Consider the following 27,118-nt stretch of genomic DNA (forward strand, 5'->3'; position numbering starts at 1 on the left):
CAGTATGGCCGTTCTTATGCTCTTATGTTCTAAGCTCAGGGTCGGGGGTCTCAGTGGACCACCTTGATTTTCATGCAAACCTGCTCCTGGGTTCGCATGTGGCCTTTGGTGGCCAGGCTGGCAGCTCTCCTGCCCTAGATGGCCGTCTTCCTGTGCCTAGTGCGGAGGTTGTGGACATTGGAGGCCTCCCCCCAAACCTGGACGAGGTCCACGATCTCTGCACTGACCAGGCGGGCGCCCGCCTCTTGCGGCCCCGGGCAGGCTCCTGGGAGCTGCCAGCCTGGTCCCGGGAAGAGGCAGAGGGCTGGGTGGTAGTGGGTGGCTGGCTCGTGCCGTGCCAGGTGCAGGGTCTGCTGGCTGGGTGCTGGCAGGCTTGCACCTGGCACGGGCACCGTAGCCAGCCCGTGCCCCTTTAAGGGCTCCGGGGACGGGAGGGGGCAGAAGAATTTCCCTGGTGGTGCCCAGAGTGGCCACCAGGGCAAGCTGGGGAGGGCTAGCCTCCCACTAGTTCGAATTAAGGGGCTATACACCCCTTAATTCGAACTAGTTAATTGGAACTTGGCTTAGTCCTCGTGGGATGAGGTTTCCCTGGTTCCAATTAAGCGCTCCGCTCGTTCCAATTAAGCGCTCTGCTCGTTCCAATTAAGCGCTCCGCTCGTTCCAATTCAGTTTGATCTAGCGGTTGCCTGTGTGGCGCCTAGGAAAGTTCATTGAACTAGCGGCTGTGAGTTGGAATTCACTTTGTAGTGTAGCCAGACCCTCTGAGACTAACAAATACCACTGGGATCAGGGTCACCCACCCACACATCTGCGGAAGTGGGTTTTACCCCCGAAGCTCATGACCCTGCATATGTAAGTCTCCAAGATGCCCCTGGATTCCTTTTTCCAGTGTTGGAGGAAATTGGCAGGGATTTGTCCAAGCTGATGTAGCGACCCTCAGGCCACCCACCCCACAGCTCCTCCCACCTGAGCACCCAGCCCTTGGCTAAGGCATCGTCTCCTCTGCAGCGGAGTCAGCCAGTTCCCTGCCCTGGGAGGTGCCGGCTCCATTGTCCAGCCGGGCAGCAGCACAAAGGAGTCCCTATGGCGCCCCACTTGGGCCGGGGGTTACGTGAGTTCACTGTCCTGAAGCTCCATTCGTCCCCTGCCCCAGAGGCTTGGGCTCTGCCCGCGAGTAACCCCTGTGTCCGCCAGCTCCTTCCCTTCAGCCCACACTGAGCAATGCTTTGTTGTTGCTGAGAAACCCAGCTCCGCTCGCCCCTCCCTGCTGCTTTCTCTCTGCAGCGCAGCGCCGTGCCGTGCCAGGTCTCGCATTGTGAAACCCGGGGCCAGGGCTGAATCGTCCACAAGCCAAGCCCCAGTGCTGGTTGCAAAATCCTGGCCCCAGCACTTTCCGGACGCTGGGAAGTGCTTCACAGGGCCCTGAGCCCCGTGTTCCTAAGAAAACCCACAGCCCTGGGCCGCGGCAGAAGCCCAAGTTTAAGCCCAGATGGCTTAGGCCCCTCAGTCATCTATGGGACCTCCAGTCTAGTACAGGCCACCTGCTTCCACTCCCCCCCCCCCCCCGGTCTTCCATCACTGCCAGGCAATGGGCACGGGAGTCCCAGGCCCCGTGTGTCAGAGTGGAGCGAGCATGGACCCTGGCTAGCGCGCAGGCCAGTGTTTCTCAACCAGGGGGACGAGGCCCCTGAGGGGTTCTCGAGGGAAGTCTGGGGGGCACGTCAACACAGCTGACATTTGGAGAAAACTGAATGTTTGGTTTAGTTTCACGGCGCTTTATTATTTGACAAAGTGGGTCTTTGTCCACAAAAGCTTGTGCTCCAATAAATCTGATAGGGTCTGTCTACACTAGCCCCCTAGTTCGAACTAGTGGGGTAATGTATGCATACCGCACTTGTAATGAAGCCCGGGATTTGAATTTCCTGGGCTTCATTAGCATAAAGCTGGCGCTGCCATTTTTAAAAGCCGGCTAGTGCGAACCCCGTGCCGCGCGGCTACATGCGGCACGGGCTAGATAGTTCGAACTAGGGAGGCTAATGTCGGCATTCGAAGTTGCAAATCAAGCCCAGGATTTAAATATCCCGCGCTTGATTTGCATCTTCCCGGCCGGGCGCCATTTTGAAATGTACAAGTCCGGACTAACGGCCCGTGTCTACACACGGCAGGGACCCGGTAGTTCAAACTAAAGCCCTCGTTCAACTCCCTGTTATTCCTCCTGGAATGAGGTTTCACAGGTAGTTCGAACTAGGGCTTGATTTACCTTCCAGCACCTAGCCTTGGAACAGTGGTGAGCACACAACAAACGGGGAAGGCCCTTCTCCAGGTGCCCAAGCTGCCTGTATGCAGAACTTTGCATGGTCCCAGACTAAGAGCCACATGGCATATCTCCCAAAGCATCAAAACTTGCTCTCGCCCTAAGAACTGGGCTGTGTGTCCGTGTGTGTGTCTGTCTGTCTGTCTGTGTGTGACAGCAGCCCCAGGAATGCCTCTGCTTCAGCAATAACCCCTGTGAGTAGATGGGTGAGAAGTAGCTTTGCAGCTGCTGAGAACAGGGCACGGTAAGGAAGGCCTGCGCTCGGCCCCCAGCCCTACTGGCTGCTTGCTCTCACCAGAGAAAGGAAAGGCGACTACTTCTCACCAATGCTGCCGCACTAGCCCAGGCCCAGGCGCCTGTGGCAGAGCAGGGAGTGCAAAGCCCAGCCGGGGAGCATGGGGTGGCAGGAAAGGCATGGGCAGGATTGTACCCTGCTCCACTGAGCAGTCTGCATGGAGCCACTGCTGCCTGGTACAGCCTAGGGTGGGAGGGGGCGGTCAGGCGAGAGCCAGCAGTCATCTCAGTACAACTCCTGTGTGGAGCCCAGCAGTGAGGGGGCAGCCCTGAGGGCATGGGGGGGGGGGGGGGGTTAGCCAGGCTCTCCTCTTCTGCCACTTCAGATGCAGTTTATTCTTATTAATAAACTAGGCAAATACAACGTAGATGGGGCTACTATAAGGTGGGTGCATAACTGGCTGGGTAACTGTACTCAGAGTAGTTATTAATGGTTCACAGTCCTGCTGGAAAGGTATAACTAGTGGGGTTCCGCAGGGGTCTGTTATGGGACCGGCTCTGTTCAATATCTGCATCAACGATTTAGATATTGGCATAGAAAGTACGTTTATTAAGTTTGCAGATGATACCAAGCTGGGAGGGGTTGCGACTGGTCTGGAGGATGGGTCAGAATTCAAAATGACCTGGACAAACTGGAGAAATGGTCTGAGGTAAAGAGGATGAAGTTTAATAAAGACAAAGGCGAAGTGCTCCACTTAGGAAGGAACAATCAGTTTCACACACACAGAATGGGAAGCGACTGTCTAGGAAGGAGTACGGCAGAAAGGGATCTAGGGCTTAGAGTGGACCACAAGTTGAATGAGTCAGCAGTGTGATGCCGTTGCAAAGAAAGCAAACATGATTCTGGGCTGCATGAACAGGTGTGTTGTGAGCAAGACACGAGAAGTCATTCGTCCGCTCTACTCTGTGCTGGTTACGCCTCAGTTGGAGTGTTGTGTCCTGTTCTGGGCACCGCATTTCAAGAAAGACGTGGAGAAATTGTAGAGGGTCCAGAGAAGAGCAATGAGAATGATTAAAGGTCTGGAGAACATGACCTATGAGGGAAGGCTGAAGGAATTGGGCTTGTTTAGTTTAGAAAAGAGAAGATTGAGGGGGGACATGAGCCGTTTTCAGGTATCTAAAAGGGTGTCATAAGGAGGAGGGAGAAAACTTGTTCACCTTGGCCTCTGGGGCTAGAACAAGAAGCAATGGGCTTAAACTGCAGCAAGGGAGGTTTAAGTTGGACATTAGGAAAAAGTTCCTAAGGGTATGTCTGTACTAGCTCGGTAGTTCAAGCTAGGTAGGCAAATGAGGGCAACCGGAGTTGCAAATGAAGGCTGCGATATTTAAATCCCGGGCTTTATTTGGAACTCCGGTTGCCCTCATTTGCCTACCTATCTCGAATTACTGAGCTAGTGTAGACATACCCTAACTGTCAGGGTAGCCAAACACTGGAATAAATTGCCCAGGGAGGCTGTGGAATCCCCGTCTCTGGGGATGTTCAGGAGCAGGTTGGATAAATGTCTATCAGGGCTGGTCTAGTCAGTGCTGGGTCCTGCAATGGGAGCAGGGGACTGGACTCGCTGGCTCTCGAGGTCCCTGCCAGTCCTAGTCTGTGTCTACACTGGGCCACTTATTCCGGAAAATCAGCCGCTTTTCCAGAATAAGCTGCGAGCTGTCTACACTGGCCCTTGAATTTCCGGAAAAGCAACGATGCTCTACTGTACAAAATCAGCCGCTATTCCGGAAAAACTATTCTGCTCCTGCTCAGGCATAAGTCCTTATTCTGGAACACTGTTGCGGAAAAGGGCCAGTGTAGACAGCCCAGTCATCTTTTCCAGAAAAAAGCCCCAATCGCAAAAATGGTGATCAGGGCTCTTTTCCGGAAAAGCGCGTCTACATTGGCCACAGACGCTTTTCCGGAAAAAGGGCTTTTCCGGAAAAGCAGCCTGCCAATGTAGATGCTCCTTTTCCGGAAAAACTGAAAAGGGAATAGTATTCCGTTTTAAGCAGTTCCGGAAATTCATGCCAGTGTAGACACAGCCCTAGTGTTCTATGCAGCTGTCTCTGGTGAGGGGCGGGGGCAGGGTCTATCCAGGCTCTCCTTGCCCTGCGCTGCAGCTGCCGCGGGCTGTTGAACGGGCTAGAACACCAGCTCTTGGGAAAAGTTGCACTGAAACCCAGCTGAATGTGGCGGCGGAAGGGAATTGCTGCGTGGGACCAGCTGCCAAAGGCACTCTGCACCCCCCGCCCCAGCCCAGCATGCCTGCCCAAGCAAGAGGAGTGGAGCAGGAATAACAAGGAGAAAAGCTGGCCTGGAGCGGGGAGCTGGCAGCCGGGGTGGGGGCAGAACGCTCCCCTACTGCGAAGCCAGTAGAAATGTGTGTGACACACTCAGCTCGGGCTGAGGTCCCTGCTCCTGGGTGTGTGTGACCCGCACGTGCCCCTTCCCTGGGCCTCTCTGGCTTCACAAAATCAGCCCGTTTGTTTGTGGCTACAGCAAGGGGGGGAGCCCTTTTCCGGCTGCCTCAGGGCCCAAAGAAACCACCCAGGCAGCAGCCTCACTCTCTGCGCGGTGTGAGGGGCACCCTGACGGTGCAGTGGGGGGTCCAGCGTGGCCCAGCGGACAGGGCGCTCGCCAGGTGTTCTCCGAGAGCTGGAGCAACCTGGGGACGGGGTTTGAAATGCAACAGGCCAAATTTCCTGCTGATGTAACTGCCCTGGGGCCAAGAGCAAGGGCCCGTATCCAACAGCCCTGGCGGGGTGCTGGGACGGGGCTGCCCAGGCGGTTCCCCCGGCGGTGCTGGAAGAGAAGCATCTGGGGCAAGGGCCCGTATCCAACAGCCCTGGCGGGGTGCTGGGGCGGGGCTGCCCAGGCGGTTCCCCCGGCGGTGCTGGAAGAGAAGCGTCTGGGGCAAGGGCCCGTATCCAACAGCCCTGGCGGGGTGCTGGGGCGGGGCTGCCCAGGCAGTTCCCCCGGCGGTGCTGGAAGAGAAGCATCTGGGGCAAGGGCCCGTATCCAACAGCCCTGGCGGGGTGCTGGGGCGGGGCTGCCCAGGCGGTTCCCCCGGGCGGTGCTGGAAGAGAAGCATCTGGGGCAAGGGCCCGTATCCAACAGCCCTGGCGGGGTGCTGGGGCGGGGCTGCCCAGGCGGTTCCCCCGGCGGTGCTGGAAGAGAAGCATCTGGGGCAAGGGCCCGTATCCAACAGCCCTGGCGGGGTGCTGGGGCGGGGCTGCCCAGGCGGTTCCCCCGGCGGTGCTGGAAGAGAAGCATCTGGGGCAAGGGCCCGTATCCAACAGCCCTGGCGGGGTGCTGGGGCGGGGCTGCCCAGGCGGTTCCCCCGGCGGTGCTGGAAGAGAAGCATCTGGGGCAAGGGCCCGTATCCAACAGCCCTGGCGGGGTGCTGGGGCGGGGCTGCCCAGGCGGTTCCCCCGGCGGTGCTGGAAGAGAAGCATCTGGGGCAAGGGCCCGTATCCAACAGCCCTGGCGGGGTGCTGGGGCGGGGCTGCCCAGGCGGTTCCCCCGGCGGTGCTGGAAGAGAAGCATCTGGGGCAAGGGCCCGTATCCAACAGCCCTGGCGGGTTGCTGGGGCGGGGCTGCCCAGGCGGTTCCCCCGGCGGTGCTGGAAGAGAAGCGTCTGGGGCAAGGGCCCGTATCCAACAGCCCTGGCGGGGTGCTGGGGCGGGGCTGCCCAGGCGGTTCCCCCGGCGGTGCTGGAAGAGAAGCGTCTGGGGCAAGGGCCCGTATCCAACAGCCCTGGCGGGGTGCTGGGGCGGGGCTGCCCAGGCGGTTCCCCCGGCAGCGCTGGAAGAGAAGCATCTGGGGCAAGGGCCCGTATCCAACAGCCCTGGCGGGGTGCTGGGGCGGGGCTGCCCAGGCGGTTCCCCCGGCAGCGCTGGAAGAGAAGCGTCTGGGGCAAGGGCCCGTATCCAACAGCCCTGGCGGGGTGCTGGGGCGGGGCTGCCCAGGCGGTTCCCCCGGCGGTGCTGGAAGAGAAGCATCTGGGGCAAGGGCCCCACGCTGAGGGCTGTGGCGGGGGCTTCGGGGGAGCGGGTGCAGGGGCTTGGCAGGCCCTGCTCAGCACCAGTATCGGTGGTGCCCTGCGCAGGACTTGAACTGAGACCGTGTTTCCTGCAGACTCATAGGCCTGGCTGGTGACCGGACCGTGCAAAGCGCAGGCCAGGGGGGTGCCCCTCCACCTGCAGCTCCAGAGGGTTAGTTCTGTCAGCAGCAACCCCCCAGCGTGACCAGACCCAGCACCAGCTGCCCGCCCGTGGGGCGAGAGGTTCCATGTCCCTGCAGACCGGGCTCCCGGGCCCTGTTACGCCAGTTGGCGTGAGCGCGGTGCTCTAGCGCTACACGGCAGGGTTAACCCTTCTCTGCCCCTCGCCAGCTCACTGCCCCGGGGCGCCAGCAGGGGGCCCGTGTGCTGCCCAGAGAGGGGGGCAGAAAGGGGCAGATCTGCCCAGAGCAGTGCAGGATGGGAGAGCAGTGGGGGCTGCTTGTGGAACCCTCACACCAGGGTCGTCTACACTACAGGGCTTTTCGGAAAAACTCGAGCGCATCCACAGCTCAAGCACATTTTTGTGCAGGTAAATCAAAAGATCAGAGGGGGTTTTGCACAATTGGTAATCCTCATTCTACGAGGTGCAAGAGCTCTTGTGCAAAAAGGAGTGTGTGGACGAGGAAGAGGGGTTTTGCACAATTGGTAATCCTCATTCTACGGGGTGCAAGAGCTCTTGTGCAAAAAGGAGTGTGTGGACGAGGAAGAGGGGTTTTGCACAATTGGTAATCCTCATTCTACGGGGTGCAAGAGCTCTTGTGCAAAAAGGAGTGTGTGGACGAGGAAGAGGGGTTTTGCACAATTGGTAATCCTCATTCTACGGGGTGCAAGAGCTCTTGTGCAAAAAGGAGTGTGTGGACAGGGAAGAGGGGTTTTGCACAATTGGTAATCCTCATTCTACGGGGTGCAAGAGCTCTTGTGCAAAAAGGAGTGTGTGGACAGGGAAGAGGGGTTTTGCACAATTGGTAATCCTCATTCTACAGGGCACAAGAGCTCTTGTGCAAAAGGAGTGTGTGGACGAGGAAGAGGGGTTTTTTGCACAATTGGTAATCCTCATTCTACGGGGTGCAAGAGCTCTTGTGAAAAAAGGAATGTGTGGACGAGGAAGAGGGGGTTTTCACACAATTGGTAATCCTTGTGCAAAAAGGAGTGTGTGGACGAGGAAGAGGGGGTTTTCGCACAATTGGTAATCCTTGTGCAAAAAGGAGTGTGTGGACAGGAAAGAGGAGTTTTGCACAATTGGTAATCCTCATTCTACGGGGTGCAAGAGCTCTTGTGCAAAAAGGAGTGCGTGGACGAGGAAGAGGGGGTTTTCGCACAATTGGTAATCCTTGTGCAAAAAGGAGTGTGTGGACAGGGAAGAGGGGTTTTGCACAATTGGTAATCCTCATTCTACAGGGCACAAGAGCTCTTGTGCAAAAGGAGTGTGTGGACGAGGAAGAGGGGTTTTTTGCACAATTGGTAATCCTCATTCTACGGGGTGCAAGAGCTCTTGTGAAAAAAGGAATGTGTGGACGAGGAAGAGGGGGTTTTCGCACAATTGGTAATCCTTGTGCAAAAAGGAGTGTGTGGACGAGGAAGAGGGGGTTTTCGCACAATTGGTAATCCTTGTGCAAAAAGGAGCGTGTGGACGAGGAAGAGGGGGTTTTCGCACAATTGGTAATCCTCATTTTACGAGGTGCAAGAGCTCTTGTGCAAAAGGAGTGTGTGGACGGGGAAGAGGGGTTTTGCACAATTGGTAATCCTCATTCTACGAGGCGCAAGAGCTCTTGTGAAAAAAGGTGCATGTGGACGGGGAAGAAGGGGTTTTGCACAAGAAAAGGGAAGAGGAAAAAACACAGGTACCCTGGTGGCCATTCAGTCCATAGCAATTACTACTTACTTGCAAGAGCGCATCCAGGCAGTCTGGACACTCTCTTGTGCAAAAGCGCATTGCTTCGATGCGCTGTGCAGTATGGATGCACTTTTGTGCAAGAAGCTTTTGTGGACAATCTTTTCCGAAAAAAGCTTCTTGCGCAAGAAGCCTGCAGTCTAGCTGTAGCCCTAGTGTGTCCCATGGCACTCAGACCACTTATAGCGAGAGACAAGAACAAGGGAGCTCCTCAGCATAAGCTGTGCGGTAGCAGGCTTTTAGATGAAGTGGCAGAGGCTCCTACACTAAGCTCCCAAGGTCCCAGGTTCAAATCCACCTGTGCTGGTTACACTTGCACCCGTGGCCCAGGGCCGGTGACCAGGATCCCTGACTCCAAAGGAGCTACAGCAGCCTATGTCTACACTATGGGGCTTTAGCGGAGAAAGGTATGCAAATGGTGCTCCACAATTTGCAAGGCTTTTTCTAATAGTTTTTTCGGAAGAGGCTTTTCTGAAATTTGGCCTGTCTACACAGCACCAAATTTCGGAAAACCCCTCTTTTGGAAGAGCCATTCTTCCTTGTGGAAGGAGGAAGACAGGGCTTCCGAAAGAGCACGTCTTCTCTTCCGCAAGAAAAAGCGGAAGAGCAGATGCGTTCCCTGGACGCAGCAGAGAATTTTTGGGTTACCTTCTGGTATCCCGGAAAAACCCCATAGAGTAGACATAGCCTGAGTGTGTCTCATGAAATCAAACCACAACAAAGAAAAGGCCCCAGGAAGCTTGTGTCCTAAGCAGGAATTTATTTCAATACACTGGCAGTGCTGCGGCACACGGCGATCTAACGGCAGGTGTACACGGCATACGGTGGCAGTGCTGCGGCACACGGCGATCTAACGGCAGGTGTACACGGCCTACGGTGGCAGTGCTGCTGCACACATGCGAGCTAACGGCAGGTGTACACGGCATACGGTGGCAGTGCTGCGGCACACGGGCGATCTAACGGCAGGTGTACACGGCATACAGTGGCAGTGCTGCTGCACACAGGCGAGCTAACGTCAGGTGTACACAGCATACAGTGGCAGTGCTGCTGCACACAGGAGAGCTAACGGCAGGTGTACACGGCATACAGTGGCAGTGCTGCTGCACACAGGGGAAAGCTAACGGCAGGTGTACACAGCATACAGTGGCAGTGCTGCTGCACACAGGAGAGCTAACGGCAGGTGTACACGGCATACAGTGGCAGTGCTGCTGCACACAGGCGAGCTAACGGCAGGTGTACACAGCATACAGTGGCAGTGCTGCTGCACAGGGGAAAGCTAACGGTAGGCGTACACGGCATACAGTGGCAGTGCTGCTGCACACAGGCGAGCTAACGGCAGGTGTACACGGCATACAGTGGCAGTGCTGCTGCACACGGCGATCTAACGGCAGGTGTACACAGCATACAGTGGCAGTGCTGCTGCACACGGGCGAGCTAACGGCAGGTGTACACAGCATACAGTGGCAGTGCTGCTGCACACGGGCGATCTAACGGCAGGTGTACACAGCATACAGTGGCAGTGCTGCTGCACACGGGCGAGCTAACGGCAGGTGTACACGGCATACAGTGGCAGTGCTGCTGCACACGGGCGAGCTAACGGCAGGTGTACACGGCATACAGTGGCAGTGCTGCTGCACACGGGCGAGCTAACGGCAGGTGTACACAGCATACAGTGGCAGTGCTGCTGCACACAGGCGAGCTAATGGCAGACGGGCATGACCACAGGGGTAGGCCAGGCTTGGCTGCAGTTAGATGCTCTCCTCTCATGTTCCCAGTCCCTGCACAAAAGCAGCTCAGGACCAGATTCTTGGCTGCCCACCTGTACCAAGCATGAGCGCAGCGCTACGGGGTCGCAGTGGCCACATCTCCAGGCTGGGCTCATGCCCAGGGACCATGACGCCTGGGGCCCCAGCGGGAGGCCAAGGGAGGGCTTAGCAGGGGAAGTGGCTCCTGCCGGATGCTCAGCCTGGGGTCTAGGGGCAGGGCTGTGCTGAGGGGAGCCGGGGCTCTGCAGTGTCGGGGGGCAGAGTGTGGGCTGAGCAGGGCCTGTTACAGTTGGAGTTTTCCTTGCAGCCTCTCCACCAGGGCGTTTATCTGGGCACTGACGTCCTGCAGGAAGGGGGCGAACCACTGGCGTAGCTGATCAGCAGCCTGGTCCAGGGAGCCCCGCACCACCTCAGCCTTCTCCTGCAGGTGCCCGTGCAGCTCCTGGGCCCGGGCGCCCAGGCTGTCACGCACCTTCTGGCTCTGCTCGCTCATGGCCTGGCTCAGGGCGTCCAGGCGCTGCTGCCCCTTGGCGTGGAGGCTGTCGACAAGGGGCTGCAGGCCCTGGCGGACGGCGCCCACCCGCTGGTCAGCATGGGCCTGCACGGCGCCCGCGTACGCAGCCATCTTGCGGCGCAGCTCCTCGGTGTCCTTGCCCAGGCGCTTACGCAGCTTACGCACGTACATGCCCACCCGGGCCCGCACCTCCTCCAGGTTCTGGTCGAACATCAGGCGCACGTCGCCCGCGTACTGCACCAGCCGGCCCTTGGCCTCCTCCATGTCGCCCTGCAGCCGCGCCCGCAGCGCTGCCACCTCGCTGGCCAGGCGCTGCTGCGCCTCCTCGGCCGAGGGACCGAGCCGGGCCCGCAGCTCCTCTGTGTACGCCTCCACTTCAGCCATGGTGTCGGTGATCAGCCCGCTGCGGAGGGACAGGCGGTCAGAGGGCTGGCCCTGGGGCTGCGGCGACCCCCGCCAGTGCATGGGGGCTGCCCACGGACCCCACATACGGCAAGCCCCCAAAGCCATGGGCTCCAGGAATGCGCCCGCCCAACCCGGAGCGTCACAGCACCGCCTGCACCCGCCCACCGCGCCCTGCCACGGAGCCACGGCCTCACTCACTCCAGTTCCTTGCTCAGCTGGGAGCTCCGGACCTGGGCGGTGACGTTGTCCGCGGCCTGTCCCAGCTTGGCAACGTAGTTCCAGAACACGGCCACCGCCTCCTCCCACTTGCTCTGGGGCTCCTCCTGGGCGAGCGGCACGGCCTGGCAACCTGGGGGCAGAGCTTGCAGGTGAGTCGAGTCTGACCGCCTGCGAAACGGGCCACGAGGCACTGGGGCCACACCCAGGAGCAGACGCAGTGTCCATCTCACCCAGCCCCCTCTCTCTGGCCGGCCCCACCCAGTGACCGACACGGGGGCCCTTTGCGTCGGCCCCACCCAGACTGACCGACCGAGACGGGGGCCCTTTGCGTCGGCCCCACCCAGACTGACCGACCGAGACGGGGGCCCTTTGCGCCGGCCCCACCCAGACTGACCGAGACGGGGGCCCTTTGCGCCGGCCCCACCCAGACTGACCGAGACGGGGGCCCTTTGCGCCGGCCCCACCCAGACTGACCGAGACGGGGGCCCTTTGCGCCGGCCCCACCCAGACTGACCGAGACGGGGGCCCTTTGCGCCGGCCCCACCCAGACTGACCGACCGAGACGGGGGCCCTTTGCGCCGGCCCCACCCAGACTGACCGACCGAGACGGGGGCCCTTTGCGCCGGCCCCACCCAGACTGACCGACCGAGACGGGGGCCCTTTGCGCCGGCCCCACCCAGACTGACCGACCGAGACGGGGGCCCTTTGCGCCGGCCCCACCCAGACTGACCGACCGAGACGGGGGCCCTTGGCGCCGGCCCCACCCAGACTGACCGGCCGAGACGGGGGCCCTTTGCGCCGGGCCCACCCAGACTGACCGACCGAGACGGGGGCCCTTTGCGCCGACCCCACCCAGACTGACCGACCGAGACGGGGGCCCTTTGCGCCGGCCCCACCCAGACTGACCGACCGAGACGGGGGCCCTTTGCGCCGGCCCCACCCAGACCGACCGACCGAGACGGGGGCCCTTTGCGCCGGCCCCACCCAGACTGACCGACCGAGACGGGGGCCCTTTGCGCCGGCCCCACCCAGACTGACCGAGACGGGGGCCCTTTGCGCCGGCCCCACCCAGACTGACCGACCGAGACGGGGGCCCTTTGCGCCGACCCCACCCAGACTGACCGACCGAGACGGGGGCCCTTTGCGCCGGCCCCACCCAGACCGACCGACCGAGACGGGGGCCCTTTGCGCCGGCCCCACCCAGACTGACCGACCGAGACGGGGGCCCTTTGCGCCGGCCCCACCCAGACTGACCGAGACGGGGGCCCTTTGCGCCGGCCCCACCCAGACTGACCGAGACGGGGGCCCTTTGCGCCGGCCCCACCCAGACTGACCGACAGGGGCCCTTTGCGCCGGCCCCACCCAGACTGACCGACCGAGACGGGGGCCCTTTGCGCCGACCCCACCCAGACTGACCGACCGAGACGGGGGCCCTTTGCGCCGGCCCCACCCAGACCGACCGACCGAGACGGGGGCCCTTTGCGCCGGCCCCACCCAGACTGACCGACCGAGACGGGGGCCCTTTGCGCCGGCCCCACCCAGACTGACCGACCGAGACGGGGGCCCTTTGCGCCGGCCCCACCCAGACCGACCGAGACGGGGGCCCTTTGCGCCGGCCCCACCCAGACTGACCGACCGAGACGGGGGCCCTTTGCGCCGGCCCCACCCAGACTGACCGACCGAGACGGGGGCCCTTTGCGCCGGCCGCACCCAGACTGACCGAGACGGGGGCCCTTTGCGCCGGCCGCACCCAGACTGACCGAGACGGGGGCCCTTTGCGCCGGCCCCACCCAGACTGACCGAGATGGGCCCTGTCATCCCGGGCCCTGCATGGACCCCCACCAAGACAGGGGCCCTGTCATGCTGAGCACTGCAGATCCTGACAGAGATCGGGGGCTTCCTTGGTCCAGGCTTTGTACAAAACGCACAATAGGCGGGTTACCAGCTGAAAGGGAGCACACGATCTGTGGACGGGTTGGGGCTCGGAGTCAGCACCCCCCCCCCAGTGCTCTAACCACTGCCCCCACTGCCCTCCCAGCGCCAGGATGGACCCCAGGAGTCCTGGCTCCCACCCCCAGTGCTCTAACCACTGGCCCCCACTGCCCTCCCAGCACCAGGATGGACCCCAGGAGTCCTGGCTCCCAGCCCCAGTGCTCTAACCACTGGCCCCCACTGCCCTCCCAGCGCCGGGATGGACCCCAGGAGTCCTGGCTCCCAGCCCCAGTGCTCTAACCACTGGCCCCCACTGCCCTCCCAGCACCAGGATGGACCCCAGGAGTCCTGGTTCCCAGCCCCAGTGCTCTAACCACTGGCCCCCACTGCCCTCCCAGCACCAGGATGGACCCCAGGAGTCCTGGCTCCCAGCCCCAGTGCTCTAACCACTGGCCCCCACTGCCCTCCCAGCACCAGGATGGACCCCAGGAGTCCTGGTTCCCAGCCCCAGTGCTCTAACCACTGGCCCCCACTGCCCTCCCAGCGCCAGGATGGACCCCAGGAGTCCTGGCTCCCAGCCCCAGTGCTCTAACCACTGGCCCCCACTGCCCTCCCAGCGCCGGGATGGACCCCAGGAGTCCTGGCTCCCAGCCCCAGTGCTCTAACCACTGGCCCCCACTGCCCTCCCAGCGCCGGGATGGACCCCAGGAGTCCTGGTTCCCAGCCCCAGTGCTCTAACCACTAGCCCCCACTGCCCTCCCAGCGCCAGGATGGACCCCAGGAGTCCTGGTTCCCAGCCCCAGTGCTCTAACCACTAGCCCCCACTGCCCTCCCAGCGCCAGGATGGACCCCAGGAGTCCTGGCTCCCAGCCCCAGTGCTCTAACCACTGGCCCCCACTGCCCTCCCAGCACCGGGATGGACCCCAGGAGTCCTGGTTCCCAGCCCCAGTGCTCTAACCACTGGCCCCCACTGCCCTCCCAGCGCCAGGATGGACCCCAGGAGTCCTGGCTCCCAGCCCCAGTGCTCTAACCACTGGCCCCCACTGCCCTCCCAGCGCCGGGATGGACCCCAGGAGTCCTGGCTCCCACCCCCAGTGCTCTAACCACTGCCCCCACTGCCCTCCCAGCACCAGGATGGACCCCAGGAGTCCTGGCTCCCAGCCCCAGTGCTCTAACCACTGGCCCCCACTGCCCTCCCAGCGCCGGGATGGACCCCAGGAGTCCTGGCTCCCAGCCCCAGTGCTCTAACCACTGGCCCCCACTGCCCTCCCAGCACCAGGATGGACCCCAGGAGTCCTGGCTCCCAGCCCCCTTAGCGTGGGGGGGGGGGGGGATCTAGCCGGGTGAGGGGCAGGGGAATGGGGAAGAACTCAAGGGGCCATTTACCTGCCAGCAGGGTGGCTCCCAGCAGCACAGTCCAGACCTTCATGGCTGCAGCTTTGCCTGTGGGGAGAGAGGCCTGGGGTGAAGGAGGCTGGGGGGGGAAGAGAGAGGCTGGGGTGAAGGAGGCTGGGGGGGAGAGGGCTGGGGTGAAGGAGGCTGGGGGGGAGGCCTGGGGCGAAGGAGGCTGGGGGGGGAGAGGGCTGGGGTGAAGGAGGCTGGGGAGGAAGAGAGAGGTTGGGGTGAAGGAGGCTGGGGGGGAGGCCTGGGGCGAAGGAGGCTGGGGGGGAGAGGGCTGGGGTGAAGGAGGCTGGGGGGGAGAGGGCTGGGGTGAAGGAGGCTGGGGAGGAAGAGAGAGGTTGGGGTGAAGGAGGCTGGGGGGGGAGAGGGCTGGGGTGAAGGAGGCTGGGGGGGAGAGGGTTGGGGTGAAGGAGGCTGGGGAGGAAGAGAGAGGTTGGGGTGAAGGAGGCTGGGGGGGGAGAGGGCTGGGGTGAAGGAGGCTGGGGGGGGAGAGGGCTGGGGTGAAGGAGGCTGGGGAGGAAGAGAGAGGTTGGGGTGAAGGAGGCTGGGGGGGAGAGGGCTGGGGTGAAGGAGGCTGGGGGGGGAGAGGGCTGGGGTGAAGGAGGCTGGGGGGGAGAGGGCTGGGGTGAAGGAGGCTGGGGGGGGAGAGGGCTGGGGTGAAGGAGGCTGGGGAGGAAGAGAGAGGTTGGGGTGAAGGAGGCTGGGGGGGGGAAGAGGGTTGGGGTGAAGGAGGCTGGGGGGGGAGGCCTGGGGCGAAGGAGGCTGGGGGGGGAGAGGGCTGGGGCGAAGGAGGCTGGGGGGGGAGAGGGCTGGGGTGAAGGAGGCTGGGGAGGGTGAGGCCTGGCACAGAGAAACAAGCTGAGGTGCAGAGCCCATAGGAAGCTAAAGCAAGGAAAGCCCTTGCCCTTCTGGGCTGCTGCCCACCCCACCCACCTCTGGGCTGCCCCCCACCTGCCCCCAAACCAGCCTCCTGAAGGTTGCAACCTCTGCCTCTCCTCCTGCTGCCCCTCACCCGTCTCCTCCGGCCTGCACTACCCACCCTGTCTTTTCCCAGGCTGCCCTCAGCTCTCGATGCCTGGGCCCCACTTCCTGCCTTAAATACCCACAGCAGCAGCACGGGGGCGGGGTGGGGGCAGAGCCAGCACAAACTCGCCAAGGCAGCTGTAGGGGTGAAGGTTACTTCCCCCCCCCCCCCTCATGGAGCTGCACAGTCCCCCTTGGAGAGTGTTAACCCTCTGCTTGCCGGGGCAGGCGACAGACAAACAGACGTGCTCTCCCCTTGCCCCGTGCTGTCTGCCAGGCCTCCTGTCTCTGCCAGCAAGTAGCCCCCTCAGGGATGGAGGGGCAGGAGGCAAAGGGGAGTCGCTCCTGCCACACTCGGGGGGCAGACCCAAAGGGAGGAATCAGCCCCCAGCAGCATGTGTGTCCTGTTTGCCAAGGAAACCACAGAGAGGATCCAAGTTTAACAAGCTGGGGGGGGTGACCCTGGGGGGTGGACCTGACCCCTAGGTGTTAGGGGGGCCAAGACCTGGGGCTGAGGTTGGTTGTGTGGGGTGGTGCTGGGACCTGCTGTGGTGCCATGATGTGCCTTGTGCGGTGCTCACACCTCGTGCCTCATGTTTGTGGGGAACCCTGAGACCTCATGCTGGGTGGGGTGTGGATGAAAATTCACTACAGCCCCAGACTGTGATGTTTGGAGACCCGTGCGGCCCCCCCTTCCCCCGGCATGCATCTTGCTAGGGACCTCACTCCATGTGGGGGGCAGAGCTGTGGGAACGGATAGAGCGCTCTGCTTGCTCTGGTGCCTGCAGCTAAGCCCCACTGTAACCTGGTGGGGCCCGTGAGAGCCAGCTCCAGAGTGCACCCCGGACCCAGCGAGAGCCAGCTCCAGAGCGCTCCCCGGTCCCAGCGAGAGCCAGCTCCAGAGCGCACCCCGGTCCCAGCGAGAGTCAGCTCCAGAGCGCTCCCCGGTCCCAGCGAGAGCCAGCTCCAGAGCGCACCCCGGTCCCAGCGAGAGCCAGCTCCAGAGCGCACCCTGGTCCCAGCGAGAGCCAGCTCCAGAGCGCACCCTCCCGTCCCAGCGAGAGCCAGCTCCAGAGCGCACCCCGGTCCCAGCGAGAGCCAGCTCCAGAGCGCACCCCGGACCCAGCGAGAGCCAGCTCCAGAGCGCTCCCCGGTCCCAGCGAGAGCCAGCTCCAGAGCGCACCCCGGTCCCAGCGAGAGCCAGCTCCAGAGCGCTCCCCGGTCCCAGCGAGAGCCAGCTCCAGAGCGCACCCCGGTCCCAGCGAGAGTCAGCTCCAGAGCGCCCCCCCATCCCAGCGAGAGCCAGCTCCAGAGCGCTCCCCGGTCCCAGCGAGAGCCAGCTCCAGAGCGCACCCTGGTCCCAGCGAGAGCCAGCTCCAGAGCGCACCCTCCAGTCCCAGCGAGAGCCAGCTCCAGAGCGCCCCCCCCATCCCAGCGAGAGCCAGCTCCAGAGCGCTCCCCCGTCCCAGCGAGAGCCAGCTCCAGAGCGCACCCCGGACCCAGCGAGAGCCAGCTCCAGAGCGCTCCCCGGTCCCAGCGAGAGCCAGCTCCAGAGCGCACCCCGGTCCCAGCGAGAGCCAGCTCCAGAGCGCACCCTGGTCCCAGAGAGAGCCAGCTCCAGAGCGCACCCTCCCGTCCCAGCGAGAGCCAGCTCCAGAGCGCCCCCCCCATCCCAGCGAGAGCCAGCTCCAGAGCGCTCCCCCGTCCCAGCGAGAGCCAGCTCCAGAGCGCACCCCGGACCCAGCGAGAGCCAGCTCCAGAGCGCTCCCCGGTCCCAGCGAGAGCCAGCTCCAGAGCACACCCCGGTCCCAGCGAGAGTCAGCTCCAGAGCGCTCCCCGGTCCCAGCGAGAGCCAGCTCCAGAGCGCACCCCGGTCCCAGCGAGAGCCAGCTCCAGAGCGCACCCTGGTCCCAGCGAGAGCCAGCTCCAGAGCGCACCCTCCCGTCCCAGCGAGAGTCAGCTCCAGAGCGCCCCCCCCATCCCAGCGAGAGCCAGCTCCAGAGCGCTCCCCCGTCCCAGCGAGAGCCAGCTCCAGAGCGCACCCCGGACCCAGCGAGAGCCAGCTCCAGAGCGCTCCCCCATCCCAGGGAGAGCCAGCTCCAGAGCGCTCCCCCGTCCCAGGGAGAGCCAGCTCCAGAGCGCCCCCCGTCCCAGCGACAGCCAGCTCCAGAGCGCTCCCCGGTCCCAGCGAGAGCCAGCTCCAGAGCGCCCCCTGTCCCAGCGACAGCCAGCTCCAGAGCGCACCCCCGTCCCAGCGAGAGCCAGCTCCAGAGCGCCCCCCCCATCCCAGCGAGAGCCAGCTCCAGAGCGCACCCCCCGTCCCAGCGAGAGCCAGCTCCAGAGCGCTCCCCGGTCCCAGCGAGAGCCAGCTCCAGAGCGCTCCCCGGTCCCAGCGAGAGCCAGCTCCAGAGCGCACCCCGGTCCCAGCGAGAGCCAGCTCCAGAGCGCCCCCCCGCCCCAGCGTGAGCCAGCTCCAGAGCGCTCCCCCGTCCCAGCGACAGCCAGCTCCAGAGCGCACCCCGGTCCCAGCGAGAGCCAGCTCCAGAGCGCAACCCGGTCCCAGCAAGAGCCAGCTCCAGAGCGCACCCTGGTCCCAGCGAGAGCCAGCTCCAGAGCGCACCCTGGTCCCAGCGAGAGCCAGCTCCAGAGCGCCCCCCCCGTCCCAGCGAGAGCCAGCTCCAGAGCGCCCCCCCGTCCCAGCGACAGCCAGCTCCAGAGCGCACCCCCCGTCCCTACGAGAACCAGCTCCAGAGCGCACCCCGGTCCCAGCAAGAGCCAGCTCCAGAGCGCACCCCGGTCCCAGCGAGAGCCAGCTCCAGAGCGCCCCCCCGTCCCAGCAAGAGCCTGCTCCAGAGCGCCCCCCCGTCCCAGCGAGAGCCAGCTCCAGAGCGCTCCCCCGTCCCTGCGAGAGCTAGCTCCAGAGCGCACCCCCGTCCCAGCGAGAGCCAGCTCCAGAGCGCTCCCCCGTCCCAGCGAGAGCCACCTCCAGAGCGCCACCCCGTCCCAGCGAGAGCCAGCTCCAGAGCGCCCCCCCGTCCCAGCGAGAGCCAGCTCCAGAGCGCACCCCGGTCCCAGCGACAGCCAGCTCCAGAGCGCCCCCCCATCCCAGCGAGAGCCAGCTCCAGAGCGCCCCCCCATCCCAGCGAGAGCCAGCTCCAGAGCGCACCCCGGTCCTAGCGAGAGCCAGCTCCAGAGCGCTCCCCGGTCCCAGCGAGAGCCAGCTCCAGAGCGCCCCCCCCCGTCCCAGCGAGAGCCAGCTCCAGAGCGCCCCCCCGTCCCAGCGACAGCCAGCTCCAGAGCGCACCCCCCGTCCCTACGAGAGCCAGCTCCAGAGCGCACCCCGGTCCCAGCGAGAGCCAGCTCCAGAGCGCACCCCGGTCCCAGCGAGAGCCAGCTCCAGAGCGCCCCCCCGTCCCAGCGAGAGCCTGCTCCAGAGCGCCCCCCCGTCCCAGCGAGAGCCAGCTCCAGAGCGCTCCCCCGTCCCTGCGAGAGCCAGCTCCAGAGCGCACCCCCGTCCCAGCGAGAGCCAGCTCCAGAGCGCTCCCCCGTCCCAGCGAGAGCCACCTCCAGAGCGCCACCCCGTCCCAGCGAGAGCCAGCTCCAGAGCGCCCCCCCCGTCCCAGCGAGAGCCAGCTCCAGAGCGCACCCCGGTCCCAGCGACAGCCAGCTCCAGAGCGCCCCCCCATCCCAGCGAGAGCCAGCTCCAGAGCGCCCCCCCATCCCAGCGAGAGCCAGCTCCAGAGCGCAACCCCCCGTCCCAGCGAGAGCCAGCTCCAGAGCGCTCCCCCGTCCCTGCGAGAGCCAGCTCCAGAGCGCACCCCCGTCCCAGCGAGAGCCAGCTCCAGAGCGCACCCCCGTCCCTGCGAGAGCCAGCTCCAGAGCGCACCCCCGTCCCAGCGAGAGCCAGCTCCAGAGCGCACCCCCGTCCCTGCGAGAGCCAGCTCCAGAGCGCTCCCCCGTCCCTGCGAGAGCCAGCTCCAGAGCGCACCCCCGTCCCAGCGAGAGCCAGCTCCAGAGCGCCCCCCGCCCCAGCGTGAGCCAGCTCCAGAGCGCCCCCCGCCCCAGCGTGAGCCAGCTCCAGAGCGCTCCCCTGTCCCAGCGAGAGCCAGCTCCAGAGCGCTCCCCGTTCCCAGCGAGAGCCAGCTCCAGAGCACCCCCCCGTCCCAGTGAGAGCCAGCTCCAGAGCGCCCCCCCGTCCCAGCGAGACCCAGCTCCAGAGCGCCCCCCCCCGTCCCAGCGAGAGCCAGCTCCAGAGCGCCCCCCCGTCCCAGCGACAGCCAGCTCCAGAGCGCACCCCCGTCCCAGCGAGAGCCAGCTCCAGAGCGCACCCCGGTCCCAGCGAGAGCCTGCTCCAGAGCGCCCCCCCGTCCCAGCGAGAGCCAGCTCCAGAGCGCACCCCCGTCCCAGCGAGAGCCAGCTCCAGAGCGCACCCCCGTCCCAGCGAGAGCCAGCTCCAGAGCGCAACCCCCCGTCCCAGCGAGAGCCAGCTCCAGAGCGCTCCCCCGTCCCAGCGAGAGCCAGCTCCAGAGCGCACCCCCGTCCCAGCGAGAGCCAGCTCCAGAGCGCAACCCCCCGTCCCAGCGAGAGCCAGCTCCAGAGCGCTCCCCCGTCCCTGCGAGAGCCAGCTCCAGAGCGCACCCCCGTCCCAGCGAGAGCCAGCTCCAGAGCGCCCCCCGCCCCAGCGTGAGCCAGCTCCAGAGCGCCCCCCGCCCCAGCGTGAGCCAGCTCCAGAGCGCTCCCCTGTCCCAGCGAGAGCCGGCTCCAGAGCGCTCCCCGTTCCCAGCGAGAGCCAGCTCCAGAGCACCCCCCCGTCCCAGTGAGAGCCAGCTCCAGAGCGCCCCCCCGTCCCAGCGAGAGCCAGCTCCAGAGCGCCCCCCTGTCCCAGCGACAGCCAGCTCCAGAGCGCACCCCCCGTCCCTGCGAGAGCGAGCTCCAGAGCGCACCCCGGTCCCAGCGTGAGCCAGCTCCAGAGCGCACCCCGGTCCCAGCGAGAGCCAGCTCCAGAGCGCCCCCCCCCCCGTCCCAGCGAGAGCCAGCTCCAGAGCGCCCCCCCGTCCCAGCGACAGCCAGCTCCAGAGCGCACCCCCGTCCCAGCGAGAGCCAGCTCCAGAGCGCACCCCGGTCCCAGCGAGAGCCTGCTCCAGAGCGTCCCCCCGTCCCAGCGAGAGCCAGCTCCAGAGCGCACCCCCGTCCCTGCGAGAGCCAGCTCCAGAGCGCACCCCCGTCCCAGCGAGAGCCAGCTCCAGAGCGCACCCCCGTCCCTGCGAGAGCCAGCTCCAGAGCGCTCCCCCGTCCCTGCGAGAGCCAGCTCCAGAGCGCACCCCCGTCCCAGCGAGAGCCAGCTCCAGAGCGCCCCCCGCCCCAGCGTGAGCCAGCTCCAGAGCGCCCCCCGCCCCAGCGTGAGCCAGCTCCAGAGCGCTCCCCTGTCCCAGCGAGAGCCAGCTCCAGAGCGCTCCCCGTTCCCAGCGAGAGCCAGCTCCAGAGCACCCCCCGGTCCCAGTGAGAGCCAGCTCCAGAGCGCCCCCACGTCCCAGCGAGACCCAGCTCCAGAGCGCCCCCCCCGTCCCAGCGAGAGCCAGCTCCAGCGCGCCCCCCCGTCCCAGCGACAGCCAGCTCCAGAGCGCACCCCCGTCCCAGCGAGAGCCAGCTCCAGAGCGCACCCCGGTCCCAGCGAGAGCCTGCTCCAGAGCGCCCCCCCGTCCCAGCGAGAGCCAGCTCCAGAGCGCACCCCCATCCCTGCGAGAGCCAGCTCCAGAGCGCACCCCCGTCCCAGCGAGAGCCAGCTCCAGAGCGCACCCCCGTCCCTGCGAGAGCCAGCTCCAGAGCGCACCCCGGTCCCAGCGAGAGCCAGCTCCAGAGCGCTCCCCGGTCCCTGCGAGAGCCAGCTCCAGAGCGCACCCCCGTCCCAGCGAGAGCCAGCTCCAGAGCGCTCCCCCGTCCCAGCGAGAGCCACCTCCAGAGCGCCCCCCCGTCCCAGCGAGAGCCAGCTCCAGAGCACCCCCCCGTCCCAGCGAGAGCCAGCTCCAGAGCGCACCCCGGTCCCAGCGAGAGCCAGCTCCAGAGCGCCCCCCCATCCCAGCGAGTGCCAGCTCCAGAGCGCACCCCCCCGTCCCAGCGAGTGCCAGCTCCAGAGCGCACCCCCCCGTCCCAGCGAGAGCCAGCTCCAGAGCGCTCCCCCGTCCCAGCGAGAACCAGCTCCAGAGCGCCCCCCCGTCCCAGCGAGAGCCAGCTCCAGAGCGCACCCCCGTCCCAGCGAGAGCCAGCTCCAGAGTGCCCCCCCGTCCCTGCGAGAGCCAGCTCCAGAGCGCCCCCCGCCCCAGCGTGAGCCAGTTCCAGAGTGCCCCCCGCCCCAGCGTGAGCCAGCTCCAGAGCGCTCCCCGTTCCCAGCGAGAGCCAGCTCCAGAGCACCCCCCCGTCCCAGTGAGAGCCAGCTCCAGAGCGCCCCCCCGTCCCAGCGAGAGCCAGCTCCAGAGCGCTCTCCGGTCCCAGCGAGAGCCAGCTCCAGAGCGCTACCCGGTCCCAGGGAGAGCCAGCTCCAGAGCGCCCCCCCGTCCCAGCGAGAGCCAGCTCCAGAGCGCACCCCCCCGTCCCAGCGAGAGCCAGCTCCAGAGCGCTCCCCCGTCCCAGCGAGAGCCAGCTCCAGAGCGCCCCCCCGTCCCAGCGAGAGCCAGCTCCAGAGCGCACCCCCGCCCCAGCGTGAGCCAGCTCCAGAGCGCTCCCCGTTCCCAGTGAGAGCCAGCTCCAGAGCACCCCCCCGTCCCAGTGAGAGCCAGCTCCAGAGCGCCCCCCCGTCCCAGCGAGAGCCAGCTCCAGAGCGCTCTCCGGTCCCAGCGAGAGCCAGCTCCAGAGCGCTACCCGGTCCCAGTGAGAGCCAGCTCCAGAGCGCCCCCCGTCCCAGCGAAAGCCAGCTCCAGAGCACCCCCCCGTCCCAGCGAGAGGCAGCTCCAGAGCGCTCCCCCGTCCCAGCGAGAGCCAGCTCCAGAGCGCTCCCCCGTCCCAGCGAGAGCCAGCTCCAGAGCGCTCCCCCGTCCCAGCGAGAGCCAGCTCCAGAGCGCCCCCCGTCCCAGCGAGAGCCAGCTCCAGAGCGCTCCCCCGTCCCAGCGAGAGCCAGCTCCAGAGCGCCCCCCGTCCCAGCGAGAGCCAGCTCCAGAGCGCTCCCCCGTCCCAGCGACAGCCAGCTCCAGAGCGCCCCCCGTCCCAGCGAGAGCCAGCTCCAGAGCGCACCCCCGTCCCAGCGAGAGCCAGCTCCAGAGCGCACCCCCGTCCCATCGAGAGCCAGCTCCAGAGCGCTCCCCGGTCCCAGTGAGAGCCAGCTCCAGAGCGCTCCCCGGTCCCAGCGAGAGCCAGCTCCAGAGCGCTCCCCCGTCCCAGCGAGAGCCACCTCCAGAGCGCCCCCCCCGTCCCAGCGAGAGCCAGCTCCAGAGCGCTCCCCCATCCCAGCGAGAGCCAGCTCCAGAGCGCACCCCCGTCCCAGCGAGAGCCAGCTCCAGAGCGCCCCCCGTCCCAGCGAGAGCCAGCTCCAGAGCGCTCCCCCGTCCCAGCGAGAGCCAGCTCCAGAGCGCCCCCCCGTCCCAGCGAGAGCCAGCTCCAGAGCGCCCCCCGTCCCAGCGAGAGCCAGCTCCAGAGCGCCCCCCCCGTCCCAGCGAGAGCCAGCTCCAGAGCGCCCCCCCGTCCCAGCGAGAGCCAGCTCCAGAGCGCCCCCCCGTCCCAGCGAGAGCCAGCTCCAGAGCGCCCCCCCGTCCCAGCGAGAGCCAGCTCCAGAGCGCCCCCCCGTCCCAGCGAGAGCCAGCTCCAGAGCGCCCCCCCGTCCCAGCGAGAGCCAGCTCCAGAGCGCACCCCCGTCCCAGCGAGAGCCAGCTCCAGAGCGCCCCCCCCGTCCCAGCGAGAGCCAGCTCCAGAGCGCCCCCCCGTCCCAGCGAGAGCCAGCTCCAGAGCGCCCCCCCGTCCCAGCGAGAGCCAGCTCCAGAGCGCCCCCCCGTCCCAGCGAGAGCCAGCTCCAGAGCGCCCCCCCCGTCCCAGTGAGAGCCAGCTCCAGAGCGCTCCCCCGTCCCTGCGAGAGCCAGCTCCAGAGCGCTCCCCCGTACCAGCGAGAGCCAGCTCCAGAGCGCCCCCCGTCCCAGCGAGAGCCAGCTCCAGAGCGCTCCCCCGTCCCAGCGACAGCCAGCTCCAGAGCACCCTCCGACCCAGCAAGAGCCAGCTGCAGAGCGCACCCCCGTCCCAGCGAGAGCCAGCTCCAGAGCGCTCTCCCGTCCCATCGAGAGCCAGCTCCAGAGCGCTCCCCCGTCCCAGCGAGAGCCAGCTCCAGAGCGCTCCCCGTCCCAGCGAGAGCCAGCTCCAGAGCGCTCCCCGGTCCCAGCGAGAGCCAGCTCCTGAGCTCTCCCCAGTCCCAGCGAGAGCCAGCTCCAGAGCGCACCCCCGTCCCAGCGAGAGCCAGCTCCAGAGCGCTCCCCCGTCCCAGCGAGAGCCAGCTCCAGAGCGCACCCCCGTCCCAGCGAGAGCCAGCTCCAGAGCGCTCCCCCGTCCCAGCGAGAGCCAGCTCCAGAGCGCTCCCCGGTCCCAGCGACAGCCAGCTCCAGAGCGCTCTCCCGTCCCAGCGAGAGCCAGCTCCTGAGCTCTCCCCAGTCCCAGCGAGAGCCAGCTCCAGAGCGCACCCCCGTCCCAGCGAGAGCCAGCTCCAGAGCGCTCCCCCGTCCCAGCGAGAGCCAGCTCCAGAGCGCTCCCCCGTCCCAGCGAGAGCCAGCTCCAGAGCGCACCCCCGTCCCTGCGAGAGCCAGCTCCAGAGCGCTCCCCCATCCCAGCGACAGCCAGCTCCAGAGCGCTCTCCCGTCCCAGCGAGAGCCAGCTCCTGAGCTCTCCCCAGTCCCAGCGAGAGCCAGCTCCAGAGCGCACCCCCGTCCCAGCGAGAGCCAGCTCCAGAGCGCTCCCCCGTCCCAGCGAGAGCCAGCTCCAGAGCGCTCCCCCGTCCCAGCGAGAGCCAGCTCCAGAGCGCTCCCCCGTCCCAGCGAGAGCCAGCTCCAGAGCGCCCCCCCGTCCCAGCGAGAGCCAGCTCCAGAGCGCTCCCCCGTCCCATCGAGAGCCAGCTCCAGAGCGCTCCCCCGTCCCAGCGAGAGCCAGCTCCAGAGCGCTCCCCGTCCCAGCGAGAGCCAGCTCCAGAGCGCTCCCCGGTCCCAGCGAGAGCCAGCTCCTGAGCTCTCCCCAGTCCCAGCGAGAGCCAGCTCCAGAGCGCACCCCCGTCCCAGCGAGAGCCAGCTCCAGAGCGCTCCCCCGTCCCAGCGAGAGCCAGCTCCAGAGCGCACCCCCGTCCCAGCGAGAGCCAGCTCCAGAGCGCTCCCCCGTCCCAGCGAGAGCCAGCTCCAGAGCGCTCCCCGGTCCCAGCGACAGCCAGCTCCAGAGCGCTCTCCCGTCCCAGCGAGAGCCAGCTCCTGAGCTCTCCCCAGTCCCAGCGAGAGCCAGCTCCAGAGCGCTCCCCCGTCCCAGCGAGAGCCAGCTCCAGAGCGCTCCCCCGTCCCAGCGAGAGCCAGCTCCAGAGCGCACCCCGGTCCCAGCGAGAGCCAGCTTCAGAGCGCTCCCCCGTCCCAGCGAGAGCCAGCTCCAGAGCGCACCCCCGTCCCTGCGAGAGCCAGCTCCAGAGCGCTCCCCCATCCCAGCGACAGCCAGCTCCAGAGCGCTCTCCCGTCCCAGCGAGAGCCAGCTCCTGAGCTCTCCCCAGTCCCAGCGAGAGCCAGCTCCAGAGCGCACCCCCGTCCCAGCGAGAGCCAGCTCCAGAGCGCTCCCCCGTCCCAGCGAGAGCCAGCTCCAGAGCGCTCCCCCGTCCCAGCGAGAGCCAGCTCCAGAGCGCTCCCCCGTCCCAGCGAGAGCCAGCTCCAGAGCGCTCCCCCGTCCCAGGGAGAGTCAGCTCCAGAGCACCCCCCCGTCCCAGCGAGAGCCAGCTCCAGAGCGCTCCCCCGTCCCAGCGAGAGCCAGCTCCAGAGCGCACCCCCGTCCCAGCGAGAGCCAGCTCCAGAGCGCCCCCCCGTCCCAGCGAGAGCCAGCTCCAGAGCGCACCCCGGTCCCAGCGAGAGCCAGCTCCAGAGCGCCCCCCCGTCCCAGCGAGAGCCAGCTCCAGAGCGCACCCCGGTCCCAGCGAGAGCCAGCTCCAGAGCGCCCCCCCCGTCCCAGCGAGAGCCAGCTCCAGAGCGCTCCCCCGTCCCAGCGAGAGCCAGCTCCAGAGCGCTCCCCCGTCCCAGCGAGAGCCAGCTCCAGAGCGCTCCCCCGTCCCAGCGAGAGCCAGCTCCAGAGCGCACCCCCGTCCCAGCGAGAGCCAGCTCCAGAGCGCTCCCCCGTCCCAGCGAGAGCCAGCTCCAGAGCGCTCCCCGGTCCCAGCGACAGCCAGCTCCAGAGCGCTCTCCCGTCCCAGCGAGAGCCAGCTCCTGAGCTCTCCCCAGTCCCAGCGAGAGCCAGCTCCAGAGCGCTCCCCCGTCCCAGCGAGAGCCAGCTCCAGAGCGCTCCCCCGTCCCAGCGAGAGCCAGCTCCAGAGCGCACCCCGGTCCCAGCGAGAGCCAGCTTCAGAGCGCTCCCCCGTCCCAGCGAGAGCCAGCTCCAGAGCGCACCCCCGTCCCTGCGAGAGCCAGCTCCAGAGCGCTCCCCCATCCCAGCGACAGCCAGCTCCAGAGCGCTCTCCCGTCCCAGCGAGAGCCAGCTCCTGAGCTCTCCCCAGTCCCAGCGAGAGCCAGCTCCAGAGCGCACCCCCGTCCCAGCGAGAGCCAGCTCCAGAGCGCTCCCCCGTCCCAGCGAGAGCCAGCTCCAGAGCGCTCCCCCGTCCCAGCGAGAGCCAGCTCCAGAGCGCTCCCCCGTCCCAGCGAGAGCCAGCTCCAGAGCGCTCCCCCGTCCCAGGGAGAGTCAGCTCCAGAGCACCCCCCCGTCCCAGCGAGAGCCAGCTCCAGAGCGCTCCCCCGTCCCAGCGAGAGCCAGCTCCAGAGCGCACCCCCGTCCCAGCGAGAGCCAGCTCCAGAGCGCCCCCCCGTCCCAGCGAGAGCCAGCTCCAGAGCGCACCCCGGTCCCAGCGAGAGCCAGCTCCAGAGCGCCCCCCCGTCCCAGCGAGAGCCAGCTCCAGAGCGCTCCCCCGTCCCAGCGAGAGCCAGCTCCAGAGCGCCCCCCGTCCCAGCGAGAGCCAGCTATCTTTGGCTCGAGGCGAGAGGCTCATGCACTAAGCTCCACAGGGCCCAGTTTCGGTTCCACCTGTTGGGTTTACATGTTCTCCGCAGGTGGGGTCCTGCCCACCTCATTAGCATGCAGGGGTTTTAGCGTAAGGCAAACATTAGCTGTTTAATGGGGGCC

General features: G+C 66.2%; 1 protein-coding gene and 1 long non-coding RNA gene across 4 annotated transcripts in view; both read right to left on the reverse strand.

The window, feature by feature from the left end:
• The window catches only part of LOC142824214 (uncharacterized), a 252,464-nt gene that overhangs the window by 141,422 nt on the left and 83,924 nt on the right, over positions 1 to 27,118 (reverse strand). The window lies entirely within an intron of this gene.
• Positions 9,283 to 15,918, reverse strand: APOE (apolipoprotein E). Of its 2 annotated transcripts, none has more exons than XM_075915951.1 (4): positions 15,819 to 15,918; positions 14,765 to 14,821; positions 11,426 to 11,576; positions 9,283 to 11,225 (listed from the first exon to the last, which is right to left on the reverse strand). In XM_075915951.1, exons 2-4 carry the CDS (start codon positions 14,805 to 14,807, stop codon positions 10,592 to 10,594), a joined length of 828 nt encoding a protein of 275 aa, XP_075772066.1. In that variant the 5' UTR covers positions 14,808 to 14,821; positions 15,819 to 15,918; the 3' UTR covers positions 9,283 to 10,591. The 2 variants fall into 2 exon arrangements, with proteins under 2 accessions (XP_075772066.1, XP_075772067.1); XM_075915952.1 differs by having other exon boundaries at positions 15,792 to 15,837.

The sequence above is a fragment of the Pelodiscus sinensis genome, unplaced genomic scaffold (assembly GCF_049634645.1).
Source record: "Pelodiscus sinensis isolate JC-2024 unplaced genomic scaffold, ASM4963464v1 ctg73, whole genome shotgun sequence".
NCBI lineage: Eukaryota > Metazoa > Chordata > Testudines > Trionychidae > Pelodiscus > Pelodiscus sinensis.

Bases quoted from the DNA above. Each gene is read 5' to 3' on its own strand.
- APOE (XM_075915951.1), bottom strand. From the start codon at position 14,807: ATGAAGGTCTGGACTGTGCTGCTGGGAGCCACCCTGCTGGCAG. The intron at 11,577-14,764 runs GTAAATGGCCCC...CTCTGCCCCCAG, and splicing joins GGGAGCCACCCTGCTGGCAG to GTTGCCAGGCCGTGCCGCTC. The intron at 11,226-11,425 runs GTGAGTGAGGCC...GTCCCTCCGCAG, and splicing joins CAGCTGAGCAAGGAACTGGA to CGGGCTGATCACCGACACCA.